Genomic DNA, 13260 nt, shown 5'->3' with positions numbered 1-13260 from the left:
CAACCTGAGAGCCAGGTACCCCCTACTGCCACTCCCTTCCTGAGTGGTCTTCAAGTGTGGTCTTCTGTCCTGAGGCAGGGCGAGAGGCACCCTTCAACTAGAACAGCTGTTTCTATCTTCACTTGACCTGGCGATGGTGGTTTAGTTGCTAGTTGTGTCTGACTCTTTTGCGACCCCAAGGACTGTAGCCCACCAGGCTCCACTGTCTATGGGATTTCCGAGGCAAGAATACTGGTGTAGGTTGCCAATTCCTTCTCCAGGGGGTCTCCCTGACCCAGAGATCCAACGCGGGTCTCCTGCACTACAGGCAGATTCTTTACCAACTGAGTCACCAGGGAAACCCTCTGATCTACTGCTAAACAAAGTGTGAAAACCCCATGGCTCTGCACACATCCACATCCACACTTGGCCTCCCCAGGGCACTCCTGACAGAGGGCTGGGCTTTACGGATGCAGGGACCCCTGCAGTGAGCATCTCTTCCTGACAACAAATCGGAGGAAGCACTTGTCCTTTCTCCCCAGGAGGCTCACAGCCGACCAGCTCAGCAGCCCTCTCGCCCTCTGTGTCCCGCCTGGCAGTCAGTCTGGCACAGGTGCCCCTTCCTGACCCCTTCCAGGCCTCTAGCGATTTCCCTGACAGCTTCATTTTTCTGGTGCCAGGCTTGGCATTGGGCAGTGAGGCTGTGGACTGACCAGCTGCCCAGGCCCTGGCCTCACAGTGGGTGGGGGTGGGGTGACATGGCAGAAGCCATGATAGGTTGTGGGTGTTCTGGGTTCGGGGGGGTGGTTCTCTGGGAGTCTTCCAGTCCAAGTCCTTGGTTCTATGCCACAATCTTGTTTTAAAACCTAACCAGTATATGTGCTCCCACCAGGCTTCTCCATCCATGGAATTCTGCAGGCAAGAATACTGGAGTGAGCTGCCATTTCCTATTTATAATACCTATAATACCACTACATAGCATACAGATTGCCACTAAGTAAGTATCAACTGAATGTACTAACCAATAGGTAGGCTTCCCAGGTAGCGCAGTGGTAAAGAATCCACCTGCCAATGCAGGAGACAAGAGTTCAGTCCCTGGGTTGGGAGGATCCCCTGGAGGAGGAAATTACTACTGATACTAATGCTAATTTTAACAAGAGTCCAGCTGCTGGCTGACCTCCTTCCATCCTCCCAGCAGCCCCCAGGCTCAGGGACACCGGGATGATGTGAGAGTCAGGCTAGGATCTGAAGCAGGTGAGTATTCAGCGGGTTGAGGATGAAGTTCTGAGAACCCCCAGGGAGGAAGGCTGAAACAGTGCTCACACTGGCTGTTCTCACACCTCTATCTCCAAACCCCTGGGTCTTCACCACTCCCTCCAGGGTTGGGGGTCTCCCCATCACTAAAACAGGGTAGCCCCTTCCCAAAGCCAGACTCTTGAGCCCCTTCTCTCAGACCCAGGGTCTACTCCCCACCTCCTCGCTGCCCCCTCACGCCCCCCACCCCCACCACTCTCTGAGGGCAGCAGCGACCCTGCCAGCCAGGGAGAGACAGCAGGGTCCGAGGCCAGAAGTTCTCAGGACTCAAGCCAAAGAAGCGAGAGGGGATCCCATGGAACAGCTAGGTCACACTGCATGTCCAAAAGCAGAGAATGGGCGGTAACTTTACAAATAATAAAGGGGCCTGGCCTTTTGGGGAGCATGAATGATCAAGGCTGACTCCCCCAGGGATGGGGCGTGGAGAAATCAGTCTTCCCAGTCCCACCAGGGTGGCCTCAGAAGCAGGAGTAGGAGGGGTGTGGGCAGGGCCTGGACAGAGGAAGGAAAGGGGAGGGTGGCCAGGGCAGGGCCTGGGACCCACAGGTGTGTCCGGAGTCAGCCCCAGACACAAAAGGCCGAGGTCTGGCGGTCCCCTCCGCTGCCTGGCCCCCTTGGTGCCAGGGTGGGGGACACATCTCAAACCCCCAGCCCCTCATCGCCTCCCCAGCTCCTCCTCCCCCGCCCCGCACCCCCGCAGTGTGCACCCCGGGCAGGGGGCTGGGCCGCCGAGTACCGGATCCACTTAGAGACGCGCGGAGGAGCGAAAGGGCACCCGCCCCGCCCCCCGCCCAGCCCCCCGCGCCCGTACCTGGCCTTCCCCGTTGCGGCCGCGACCCCCTGCCCAGCCGGGCTCGGAGTCTCGGGAGGGCAGCCCGGGGCTGGGCCTGGAGGCCGCGCGGCGCCCGGAGACGCCGGGTCCCGTCCCCATGGCGGCCGGAGGAAGCGGCGGTCTGCGCCGCCCGCCGGACAAAGCGCGGAGCCCCGCTTCCTGCCATTGTGCGGCCGCGCCCGCCCGCCGAGCGCGCCGGGACCCCGGGGGGCGGGGAACACCCTCCCGCCGGCAGCTCCGCCCTGACCCCCAGCCCCCAATCCCCACGCAAATGTCTCAGGCTCAGAGCCCCCCCCCCCCCCCCCGGGGACCTCCTTGAATGCTGGGGGAAGCGGGACCCGCCGGTGACAACCCCCCTCACCTTGACTGCGGAACCCCGGCCCCGCCCAGTCCCGCGGGCGCCCCATTTTGCTGTGACCGCCACCCCCCCCCCCTCCAACGCGAACGACTGGGCACAGGAGGTCCCCCTGGCCAAAGGGCATCTTAACTCCCTCCCGCCAGTCCTGGGGACCCCCGCCCCAGAGCCTCAGCCCGCAGGACTTCTCCCTGCTGTGAGGGAGCTTCCTTAATGCTGGCAGAAGAGGGGGGACCGGACCAAGGATACATCACATCTCCCTAGGGGTCCTCGGGCCCCGCTCCCCGTCCAGCCCCGAGGATATCTGACTCCACTTCTCAGTCTCAGCCACACAGTCGGCGCTCAGAGGCCTTCTTGAGGGTCATCTTAGTGCCGGCCCGCAATCCAAGAGACCCCCGCCTCAGAGCCTGAGCCCGGGGGACCCCCGCTCCCACTGCCCACACCAGGCAGAGGAGCAGAGTGGGGCTGGTGACCACAGGAGGAGGCGGCGGGCGGAAGGCAGGTGCGGGGGGCGGAGAGGGTGGTCTCTGGGGTGCGCCCAGGAGTAGAGTGAGAGGAGGCGTCGGGACAACCCCGCAGGCCAACTCAGCTTTCCACGAAGCCCCTCCTGCTCCAGGCTGGCACCCACCGCCCCGCACCCCTCCCCGGCTCAAGGCCACGCGGGAGCTTCCGGTGCCCTACCGCCAGAGGGCGCTCATCAGAGCCTGAGAGACGCAGACCCGGAATGGGGTGCGGCGCAAGGGTCACCACTATAGGTCGTCAAAGAGCTTTCACACTCACTCCCGGGAGGTGGAGGCCGGCACTGTTATCCTCGCTCATCGAGTGGGGGATAAAGTGACGGAGAAGTCCACAGGCCGGACTGACACCCAGGCTTCTGACTCTGGGCTTCTGGAATGGCCTCCCCAGGGCACTCCTCAGTACTCACACGCTGTCATCATCCCCATCCCCTAGATAGCTCCCCCTCAATCTGGTTCTGTGGGGGGAAGAGGGTCTCTACAGGTTTTGCGGGGAGCAGCAATTTATCCATCTATCCCGGCCAGGAGGTTTCCACGGCTGTGTCCCCTCCCACATCCTGAGCGGCCCTCTTTCCACACCATAGGCAAATCTTCTAAAACTGAAACCTGACCATGTCACTCCCCCCGCCCCCCCAAATCCTCCTGTGACTTCCCATCTTGCTTAAAATAAAAATCCCAATTATGGCCTGTCTCCTACCTTGCCCCCCTGGCCGGTTCCACAGGGTGGGCCGCCATGCTGGCTTCCTTCATCCCTACAACTCACTGAGCTCAGAACCTGCTCCTCTGTGTTCTGGAACACCATGTGCCCTTGATCTTCCCAACAGCTGGCACTGGGCCCCAATTTAAATCCTACCTCTCCAAGAAGGCCGTTACTCTTCTCTCCAAATAAACACCCCCTTACCCCAGGACTCTCAGTTCCCTTAAATTGAATCATTTCCTCCAAAGCATCTATTTATATTATGACCTGAAATTATTTTCTTTGTTCACTTCTTGATGATCACTTTCCCCTGCTAGAATATTCTCTCCAGAGGCTAGCAGTCTTGGCTGTCTGGCCCATGCTTCATCTTTGGCACTTAGAACAGTCCTGGCCACCACAGGTACTCAGGGTAGACTAAGATGATGAATAGACAAATGAAGACAGAAGGAGGGGCTTCATGCCAGAGAAGGCCATTGGGGCCAGGAAGGTCTTGGCCAGGATGCCCTTCCTGTGGCCAATGGTCAACAATGCTTTCTCCATTGCCTGTCCACGGCTTCTCTCCATCCCCTCCAGCATCCATGACCTTGGCTTGCTGGCCCAGGCAGGTCCTCAGGCTTTCTACCTCAAAGCCTGGTGGTGTTGCCCAGGCCCCCTGCCCCTGCCCCCCAGGCCAACCTCTGAGCACACCTAAGTGCCAGGCCCATGCCAAATCCCGTTCACTCTTCTCAGGACCATAAGGAGAAGATACTGTTACTATCTCCCATTCAACAGACAAAGACACTGAGATTTGGAAAGGTAAAATAACTTGTTCTAACAGCAGATGCCCACTGGACCACTCCCCGTGAGCCTCAAGCACAGAGAAGCCGTAATGACATGAAGACCAGCCAAGTGGTGGTTTGGGCAGCAGGGATGTGAGGTCCACCCCCTTGGGGACAGGGCAGATCCCCGCGCCCACCAGTCTGTGGTAGCCAGGTTGCATCAAGTGGAAACCATCAGGACTGGGCCAGGACAGGTCACCAGAGGTCACTGGAGTGACCAAGTTCTTGCCACCCTGAGTCATGCTCCTGCTTGGGTTCTCCATCCAGGGCTGGGGCTGCTCCTTGGAGGGCCAGGGCCCTGCTATCCCAGGGCCAAACGTGCAGGGTCAAGGAACCTGTGGAGCAGGGGAGGAAAGGAGCCCTACACAGGGAAGGGAGGAGGCCTCGGCAGGCTTTGAGGTTCCCACCTGCTCGCTAAATAGGGAGCTGAAACAGCTCGTGAACAGGCCCAAAAGGTCCCAGCCCCTGACTCCCTGAGGAGGGGGCCCCTCCCTAGCCCAGCCCCAGCTCCAGGCTCATGAGTCAGGACTGGCTTGTTGAAACTGATACCCAGAAACCAGATGCCGGGGCTGATGAATAATGGAGTCTGCAAGGCGGGAGCCCCCTGCCACTCCCGCCCAGTACCACCTCCCCAGCCCCAGAAAAGCAGAGGCCTGTGGGCATCCCCTTCCTCACAGTGGGTTGGGGCCCCGGCCTGGTCTGTAGTGGGAGAGGGGAGGTCACAGGTCTGGGGCCTGCTCTGTCCACAGGAGACTGGACTGGAACCAGGAGTTGGGGCTCTGTGGCCAGGGGGACACCCCTGCCCAGGGGCTCCCTGCCCGAGCTAAGCTCCCCTAAGAGGCTCCCAACCCTGAGGCTCCATCTGGCACCTTGGAAATCCAGGGGTGGAGGCTGCATGCATGGGCACGTCAGCCAGGGAGGAGTCGGCTCTGCCAGGCTGCTCTCCTCTTCAAACAGCCCATCTGGCTCCTCCCTTCCCCTAGGCCTGGGCCTCACTGCTTGTCCTCTGGTTCTGGGGTCCCCCTGGAGGCAGAGCCTGCTCTAAGGACCTGCCCTGTGCTGGGTAGATGGTAGGGGTGTAGAGAACCTCTCTGCAGGCCAGCTCCATGCAACCAAGTCCAGAAGCCAGTGAGCCCTCTTCCTCCCCAGGGAGCCAACCAGCTGGGACCTGTGGGTACTAGGTGGAAAAGGAGAGGCTGTGTGGTCCATGAACTTTGCCCCCTGCCCAGGCCCTGCAGAAATGTGTCCTGGAGCCCCGGACCCCAGCCCGGAAGCCTGCACCTTCTCCTGGCACCTCTCGTTTCAGAGCCACACAAAAGGCTCTTTGGGAGGGAATCAGGGAGAGGGCATAGGCCTGGGCTGCACACCTGCTTCTGGGGCCCACCTACCTACCTCCTGCCCTTCCCTACTGTGCAAAGAGGGCACTGGCCAGTTCTCTAGAATTCTCTATCTAGGGATGGCTGCTGGGTTCAAATGTGTGTCTGGACTCTGGCAAAGCAGCAGAGGAATAGTGAAATAAATCCTCCCAGAGCCCTCCAAGCCTGGGGAAGGAAGTGGAGGAATCTGTAGGGTCCGAGTCCCACTGGGCCTCCACGTCCTCAGTCTTTGATCAGAGCGGCCAGGGTCTCTCCTGGCCTCTGGCTCTCTCCCCTTCTCCCCAGCGAGGACCAGGCCAGACCCAGGCGGTCCGAGGCGCAGACTCTCGCGCCCCCTGCCGGCCTCGAGAGGACTTTCCGCTTGGACTGTCACGGACGCCCAGATGCGACGAGGTCGCCAAAACCACCTAACCAAGCCCCGCCAAATCCCCTTCGGAACCCCTCGCCCCACCAGCAGCCCTCACACCAGGGCTGGGTCCTTACAGACTCCTCATGGCCATTTCTCCCAGCCGACCCCACCCTAGAGTCATTGTGGGGGCGGGCGCTGGAGCCCATTCCACCCCAAGTAAGTGGAAGCAGAGCCAGTGGCGCCCGTTGACGGCCACCTGCAGTCCCAGGGCTGTGTGGGACCCTCGCCCTCCCCTCCCTCCACTATCCCCCCTCCCCCAACCCCGGCTTCTGTCCATTAATTCAAGGGGAGTCTTGGCTCCCGGACCCACCCCCATCTGAACTCCCCCGAGACTCACCTAGGGACACGGGTCTCCTCCCCAGTGGCTAGGGCTCGGGTCAAGACTGCCAAAGCTCCGAGGGGCCTGCAGGACGAGGGCCACCGGAACCGCGGGGCGGGCTCGGTCCGCTCTGCGCCGGCGGGGGCGCGGGTCGTAGGGGAATTACGGTAGGCCGGCGCGGGCGCTACCACCTGGGCGGGCCGGGACGTACCAACGGCGCGCCCGGCTAGGCCGGGGAGGGGCTGCGCTCCCGGGAAGCTCCGGGAGCCCCACCCCGCGGCCCAGGGGTGGCTGGAGGGCAGGCCGGCGTTTGGGGGTAACCTAGGGTCCGGGCTGCGGACAGAGGTAAGGAGGCCGTTGTCACTGTCCCCAAGGCGGCTGCCCTTACAGACCTGCAGAAAGTTCAAAACCTGCAATCTTTGATCTGGGCTTAAAGAAAAGAGCTCGCCCTCCCGCCCCCGGCGAGGGCCAGCGGCAGGACGCTGCCCCCCGGGGTCCAGAAGGAGGCACCCGCAGGCCCTGCCCGCCCCAGGAATCGCCCCAAGCCAGGCTGGCTTCCGCTGGATTCTGAACTGCGCCCTCCGCGGCGCCTGAGAAACGGGCCCGCCTAGCTCCGTGCCTCCCTCTTTTTTCCTGGCCCACGCCTAGTAGGTCCTGAAAGAGGGGCCCATCCCGCCCTTCGGTGGTTCCTGGCAGATTGAGTTCAGAACAACTCAGCGCTCAGGACTTGAGGTGGGGGGAGTGTCTGGGGATACGCCGCCCCAAGCACACCTACCCCCTTCCCTAGGGAGACTGGCATGATGGGGCTGCCACCCTCTACTCCCAGCCTCCTGGTTCAGACCTACTTGCATTTTCCCAATTCTAGACCATCTTCATCAGGCCCCCTCCAGATTACCAGAGACTACTCCAGAGACCCCTCTTAATGGGAGTCACTGTCCTTAGCAGTGCTGACCTCCCTGGGGCTGGTCCACACCAGGGCAGCTCATCTTGGCCAGGTCATATGTGTGGGTCCTCTGTCCCGGCCTCTGGGGCACCCCAGACCTTCACCTTCTCCCCTCCAAAGTACTTAGCCAAAGCCCCAAAGTTCCACTTGCACTGCTTCCCTGGTCCTGCCCCAGTCTCCAGGCACACACGGGACTGCCCGTGATCTACAGCTGACCAGCATCTCCAAGGACCAGCTACCTCCAGAGATCCCAGAATCTGGCCATTCTCAAGGGCGCCTGGCCTTTACCTCTTACCCCCAAAGCATTGCCCAGGAGAATGAATGACTCCTTCTTCCATTAGTCACCACATCCTGCCCACTCTTTCTCCACAAGGACCTCAGACCCACCCCTTCCTCTGCCCTGTGTCCACTGGTCTTCATCTGACAAGCCTTCCCCTAGACATAGACACCACCCCTCCCGACTCATCCCTGCCACCTCACAGCCCAATGTTAAGCTAGAAGGGAAGTCTGAGGTCAACAAATCCAATCTTCACTCTCTGCTTAAATTGCCTCTAGCAATGGGGTGCTCACTACCTATGTATCAGAGAACAGCTTCAGCTGTTGGAGACTCTTACCTTTACTGAACCAAAGCCCACCTCCCTGCCACGGCCCTTGGGAGCCCTGCAGAAAAATTCACCCTGCACTCCTTTCCTCCTGACAGTTTGTTAGAAATGGTAGGCTCTGAGGACAGACACACCCAAGCAAGTTCTTTTCCCTCTCTGTTTCTCAGCGCCCTGTCTCTGTGATGGAGATGGTATGTCCTTGCTGCACAGGGTGGGGGTGAGGGCTAGATGAGGTCCCCGTGGAGAAGCACTGAAGCAGGGCCTGGAACACAGTAGGTGCTGAGAACACAGTGGCTGCTAGAACTGATACCTTTAAGGATGTTGCCCTGAGGGTCCCATCTCCAGGACAAACACCCCAAGTCTTCCATGCCCTCAAATGTGGTTCCCTAGGCCAGTGTCAGCCCTTCTCTGTGTCCCCTTGTGACCTGAGGTGCCCTGTACTGACTTCCATCAGAATGCCCAGATCAAGGGGACTCTGCCCTGTGGTTAACTTGCAGGAGGGTGGGGACACCCACCAGGTCATCACCTGGCCCTTTGGGAGGGAGGGAGCAAACACTTCCTCTGAGTCCCCAACAGGACACCTGCCCTGGGGACAGGATAGCTGTGCAGAAAACATCCATCTGGCTGGGTGGGGTTGGTCAGGTCTAGGATGGAACCTAAGGTGGTCTCAGATCTCAGGGAGAGAAAGGAGGGCATGCTGGGAGCCTAGGGGTTTCTCTCCCCCCTGCACACACGATACACACATGATCACAGCTAGCATCCTCGAACACCACAGCAAGCCATGCTCTCTGCTAAGCACTCCACAGGTGGGCCCTCTTTTAATTTTTGTCACAACTCTAGAAGCCTCAGCTTCCAGATGAGGAAACTGAGGATCAGGAGTAGACTGACTTTCCCAGGGTCATGCAGTTGGAAAGGGGTAGGCTGTGACCCTGCAGTTCCCAGGTGTGGATTACTCCATACATCTTTTAAAAATATATTCATTTATTTATTTGGCTATGACAGGTCTTGGTTGCGACACACAGGATCTTCAATTTTCACTGCAGCATGTGGGATCTTTAGCTGTGGCAAGCAAACTCTTAGTTGCGGCATGTGGGATCTAGTTCCCAGACCAGGGATGGAACTTGGGATCCCTGCATTAGGAGCACAGAATCTTAGCCACTGGACCACCAGGAAGGTCCCCTACTCTATACATCTTCCTCTTGAGGAAGTGTAGGGCCACCACCTCCCTCCGTGGTCCCCAAGACAAGTAGTTCAGACACCTCACCTGGACCTCAGGATGCTCCCTGTTCAGTTTTGCCTACCTTTCCCCATCCCCTGAGCCCTGCTCACTCCTTCCATCCCCAATATCTGTCCCCACCCCAACTCAGCTTTCTTCCATCTTAATAAGCCCTCATTTCTCTGGACACCAGCAGCCACCTCCAGGAAGCCCATGCTGGTTATCTCCATTCCCCTAGAGCGAACTCCAGGAACAGGAGGGAGGAGTGGGGTGGCTGATGCATTTCAAAAGCCCCAGCAGCCAGAAGAAGCTCAAATAAAACCTCAAGGGTCGGGAAGTCTGTGGCAGTCCAGTGGTTAAGGCTCCATGCTTCCAATGCAGGGTGAACCAGTTCAATCCCTTATTGGGGGACTAAGATCCTGCATGCCAGAACCCAAAATAAATAAAAAACAAAGATGTAACCAAACCAAACAAACAAACACAAATTCTCGGACTTCCCTGGTGGCGCATTGGCTAAGAATCCGCCTGCCAATGTAGGGGACACAAGTTCAATCCCTGCTCTGGGAAGAGTCCACATGCGGAGGAGCAACTAAGCCTGTGCAAATAACTACTGAGCCGGTGTGCTACAACTACTGAAGCCCGTGAGCCCTAGAGCCCATGCTCTGCAACGAGAGAAGCCACTGCAATGAGAAGCCCATGCACCACAACAAAGAGTAGCCCCCCCGCTCTCCGAAACTAGAGAAAGCCCGTACAAAGCAATGAAGACCAAGTGCAGCCAAAAAACAAACACACACAGAAAAAAACCCTCAAGGGTGGGCCCGGAAGTAGAAGGGTCCAGCCCGGTTGAAAGATGGCCCTTCCCCAGGGCAGCCTGGGGGCGCCAGTCTGACAAACCCAAGTCCTCACTTCCCTCCTCATCCCTGGGGGCCTGGGATCAGCTCCAGGAGAGCAGGACCTTTGTTCCCCGGGAAATCTCCAGGCCTAGAACAGGGTCTGGCACGCCAGGTGCTTCAGGCTGATTTGGTGAATGAATGAATGATGTCATCTCCTTCAAAACGCTAGTCACATCCTGCTAGCGGTCCCCAGAATGGCTGGGGAGGACAGTGAGAATAAGGCTCATCTCATTCCAGGCTATGTTTGGCCAGTCATGCTGTGTGACGTGGGCTAGTTCTTTCGTCTCTCTGAGCCTCAGTTTCCTTATGTTTCACATAGGAATGATGACGCTTTTCTTCTAAGGTTCTCACAAAAGTTCAGTGAAACAAGCATGAGGGCCTAACAACCTGCCTGGCACGTAAACATGTTTGGTCACTGGTGGTTCTTATTATCATCAACAATAGGATATTCTTTGCTCCTCTCTCTCACCAACCTGGGTATCATTCACCTCCTCTGACCTTCTGCTCCAGCCTGCTCCTACCCTTGGCAAGACCTGCCTCTTGCTCCTTGTTTTCTGCCTCTGGCTTCTGCCTGTGGCAGTTCTCCCTTTCTGGACTGCCCTTGGCTTCTGCTCTGCCGGTCCACGTTTTCGGGCTTAGTGATAAAGAACTCGCCTGTCAGTGCAGGAGACATGACAGACACGGGTTCGATCCCTGGCTCAGGAAGATTCTCTGAAGGAGGAAATGGCAACCCACTCCAGTATTCTTGCCGGGAGATCCCCATGGACTCCTGAGGATCAGGAGCCTGGCGGGCTACAGTCCATGGGGTCACAATGAGTTGGACACAACTGAAGCAACTTAGCATGCAGGCACGTCCACATTTTCACTCCCATCAGAGGCCACCTCCTCCAAGATGTCCTCCCTGACTAGACCTTCGCCTTTGATTTCTCAGGCATCCTTGTGGCCCAAGTCTGTATCACCTGTCCCAAAGCAGGTGTCACCAGCAATAGAACTAGGGCTCTCCCCCTGCAGGCTGGGTGACGGTCTGCTGCTGATGCCAATGTCAGCCATGTTGAGTTGCCGGCAGCCCACGGCTGGGCTGGAGTTGAGACCTGGAGGCTGCAGAAGGCCCTCAGGCACTCTGACACCAACTCTCATCTCATAGGCCTCACCCCTGCCCCTTCCTATGGCAGCTTGTGGGCCTGCCTGGGGCGCAGCTGCCCACAAAAGAGGCTGGATCAGTGTGGCCTGCCCCCTTTGCCACCCCTCTGGGTCAGGCAGAGGCCCCAAGGCTTCACAGGCCCCTGGCAGGATGTAACTGAGGGTAACTGGGGCCAGTGTGTTTCCAGGAGCCCCCATATGGGGGAGAGGCAGCCAGCCAACACCAGAGCCCTGATGCCAGGCACCATCCGTGCCAGCAGATTGCATCTGACATCACAGCCGCCCCCTTGCCGGTGACCACGGCAACTGGAAGCCTCCCCCTCCTCTCCCCACCCCCAGAACAGCCCTCCATGTTCCTTCCAGCCATGGTCTTCCTGTACAGAATGTAAGCGGCTGTGTCCGGGTGGAAGGGTGTAACGGGGCGGCATCTTTAATCTGCAGCTGCAGAGCTGAGCTGCACAGTGGCTAGGAACAGGGCTCTGACACCACACAGATCTGGGTTCTGGGTTCAAATCACAGCTCTCCCACATCCTAGAGACGCGTTCTTAGGTGAGCCGCTACCTCTCCACTGTAAATGAGAATAGTGACGGGACAGTTGTCAGAAGGCCAGAGGGAGGAGACAAAGAGTCCTCAGGGCTCGGGGTGACACAGTAAGTTGTGGCAGTTACCCCCACTGTCCCTCAAATGCGTGCGGGGAGGGGCCCAACCTGGGTTCCAGCCCTGGCTCAGTCTCTCCTGAGCTGTGGGGCCTCGGCCAAGTCACAGGACCTCTCTGAACCTTGGTATCTTCATCTGGAAAACAGGGCAATGACCCACGCCTTCCCAGCAGAGCTGCCACAAACAGCACATGAGGCACAGGGCCCAGCACAGACCAGGCAGAAGGCCCCCCCATCATTTTTATCTGTATTCCTCTTGTTTTGTCCACTGCTAGCTCCCCAGTCCTGACACTCCAGGAACACTGGGCCCCCTCTTCCCTTCCTCATCCCCAGGCCTGCAGTCACTGTCACAAAGTCCCATAGTGTCCCTGACCCATGCTCAGGCCTGAAGAGTGGCCTGGTGGCCCAGGAAGAGTGCCCATGGGGCACTGGAATGGAACCTTGGTTGCAGGGTGGGGGGTGTCCCTGCTTGCTGATTCTTAGCTTCCTCATCAGTGACATTGAGCAGCAGTGCCTGTCACCTCAGGGCTCTAAGGACCACAGGGCAAGAAAGGGCTTTGAGGCACCCCCGCTCTGGCTGCCCTCATAGAAGTCCCCCCACCTCTGCTCTTTCTGAACTAAGGTCAGCCCCTCTGCCTCCTAAACCAGCCATCCTGCAGCCCTGCCCTCCCCTGAACCCAGGCCACACTGTGGCCAGGCCAGCTGCACCCTTGCCAGGGCCCCATGGATTTCCGGGCCTGGATAGAGCGGGTGGTTAGCAACCTGCCCCAGGGGACCCCAGGTCCGCCAGCCTCCCTACCTTAGCAGCCCGGCCCTTGTCCATGCAGTCAGGGTTCTGACAACGCAGTCCCTTCTCTTCTTCCAGGCTCCGGTCTTCTGCAAAGGAGAGGAGAGAAGGGTTACTAATTGGGCGGGGCCCAGGGAGGATGCGCCCCAGGCAGGGGCACCCTGGCTCCCCGGGGCCCCAGGAGCCTCCCGACCGGAGGACGGGGTGGGGCGGTCTCCTCAATGCACCCTTCAAAGGAGGGCAGTGTCCCTTTCTCTTTTAAATGCCAACTTATCTGCACGGGAATCTGTGTGCAGAGCCCTTTTCTTGTTGCAGCTCCCTAGGGAAATTATCCAGATTCCAGGGGGAGAAAACATCTTTGGAAATGAGCTGCTCCCTCTCTCTGTCTCACTGGTGGGGGGTGGGGAGG

The 13260-nt window shown here is 58.9% G+C and overlaps 1 protein-coding gene across 6 annotated transcripts in view; it reads right to left on the bottom strand.

Moving 5' to 3' along the window:
• The window catches only part of PLEKHG5 (pleckstrin homology and RhoGEF domain containing G5), a 29794-nt gene extending 16862 nt beyond the window's left edge, over nt 1-12932 (bottom strand). For 2 of the 6 annotated variants that reach the window (XM_061160502.1, XM_061160501.1), the window contains exon 1: nt 12864-12931. In XM_061160502.1, the coding sequence (XP_061016485.1) occupies nt 12864-12887 (24 nt within the window). In that variant the 5' untranslated portion in view covers nt 12888-12931. Of the gene's footprint in view, nt 1-2104; nt 2228-6632; nt 6769-12863 lie in introns of those variants that run through there. The other 4 variants (XM_061160504.1, XM_061160503.1, XM_061160506.1 and 1 more) reach the window with 3 other exon arrangements.
• Between the last annotated feature and the right edge of the window lie 328 nt (nt 12933-13260).

The sequence above is a fragment of the Dama dama genome, chromosome 14, assembly GCF_033118175.1.
Source record: "Dama dama isolate Ldn47 chromosome 14, ASM3311817v1, whole genome shotgun sequence".
Lineage (NCBI taxonomy): Eukaryota > Metazoa > Chordata > Mammalia > Artiodactyla > Cervidae > Dama > Dama dama.
Note: the sequence above shows the minus strand (reverse complement) of the source record. Positions and strands in the feature narration are given on the sequence as shown.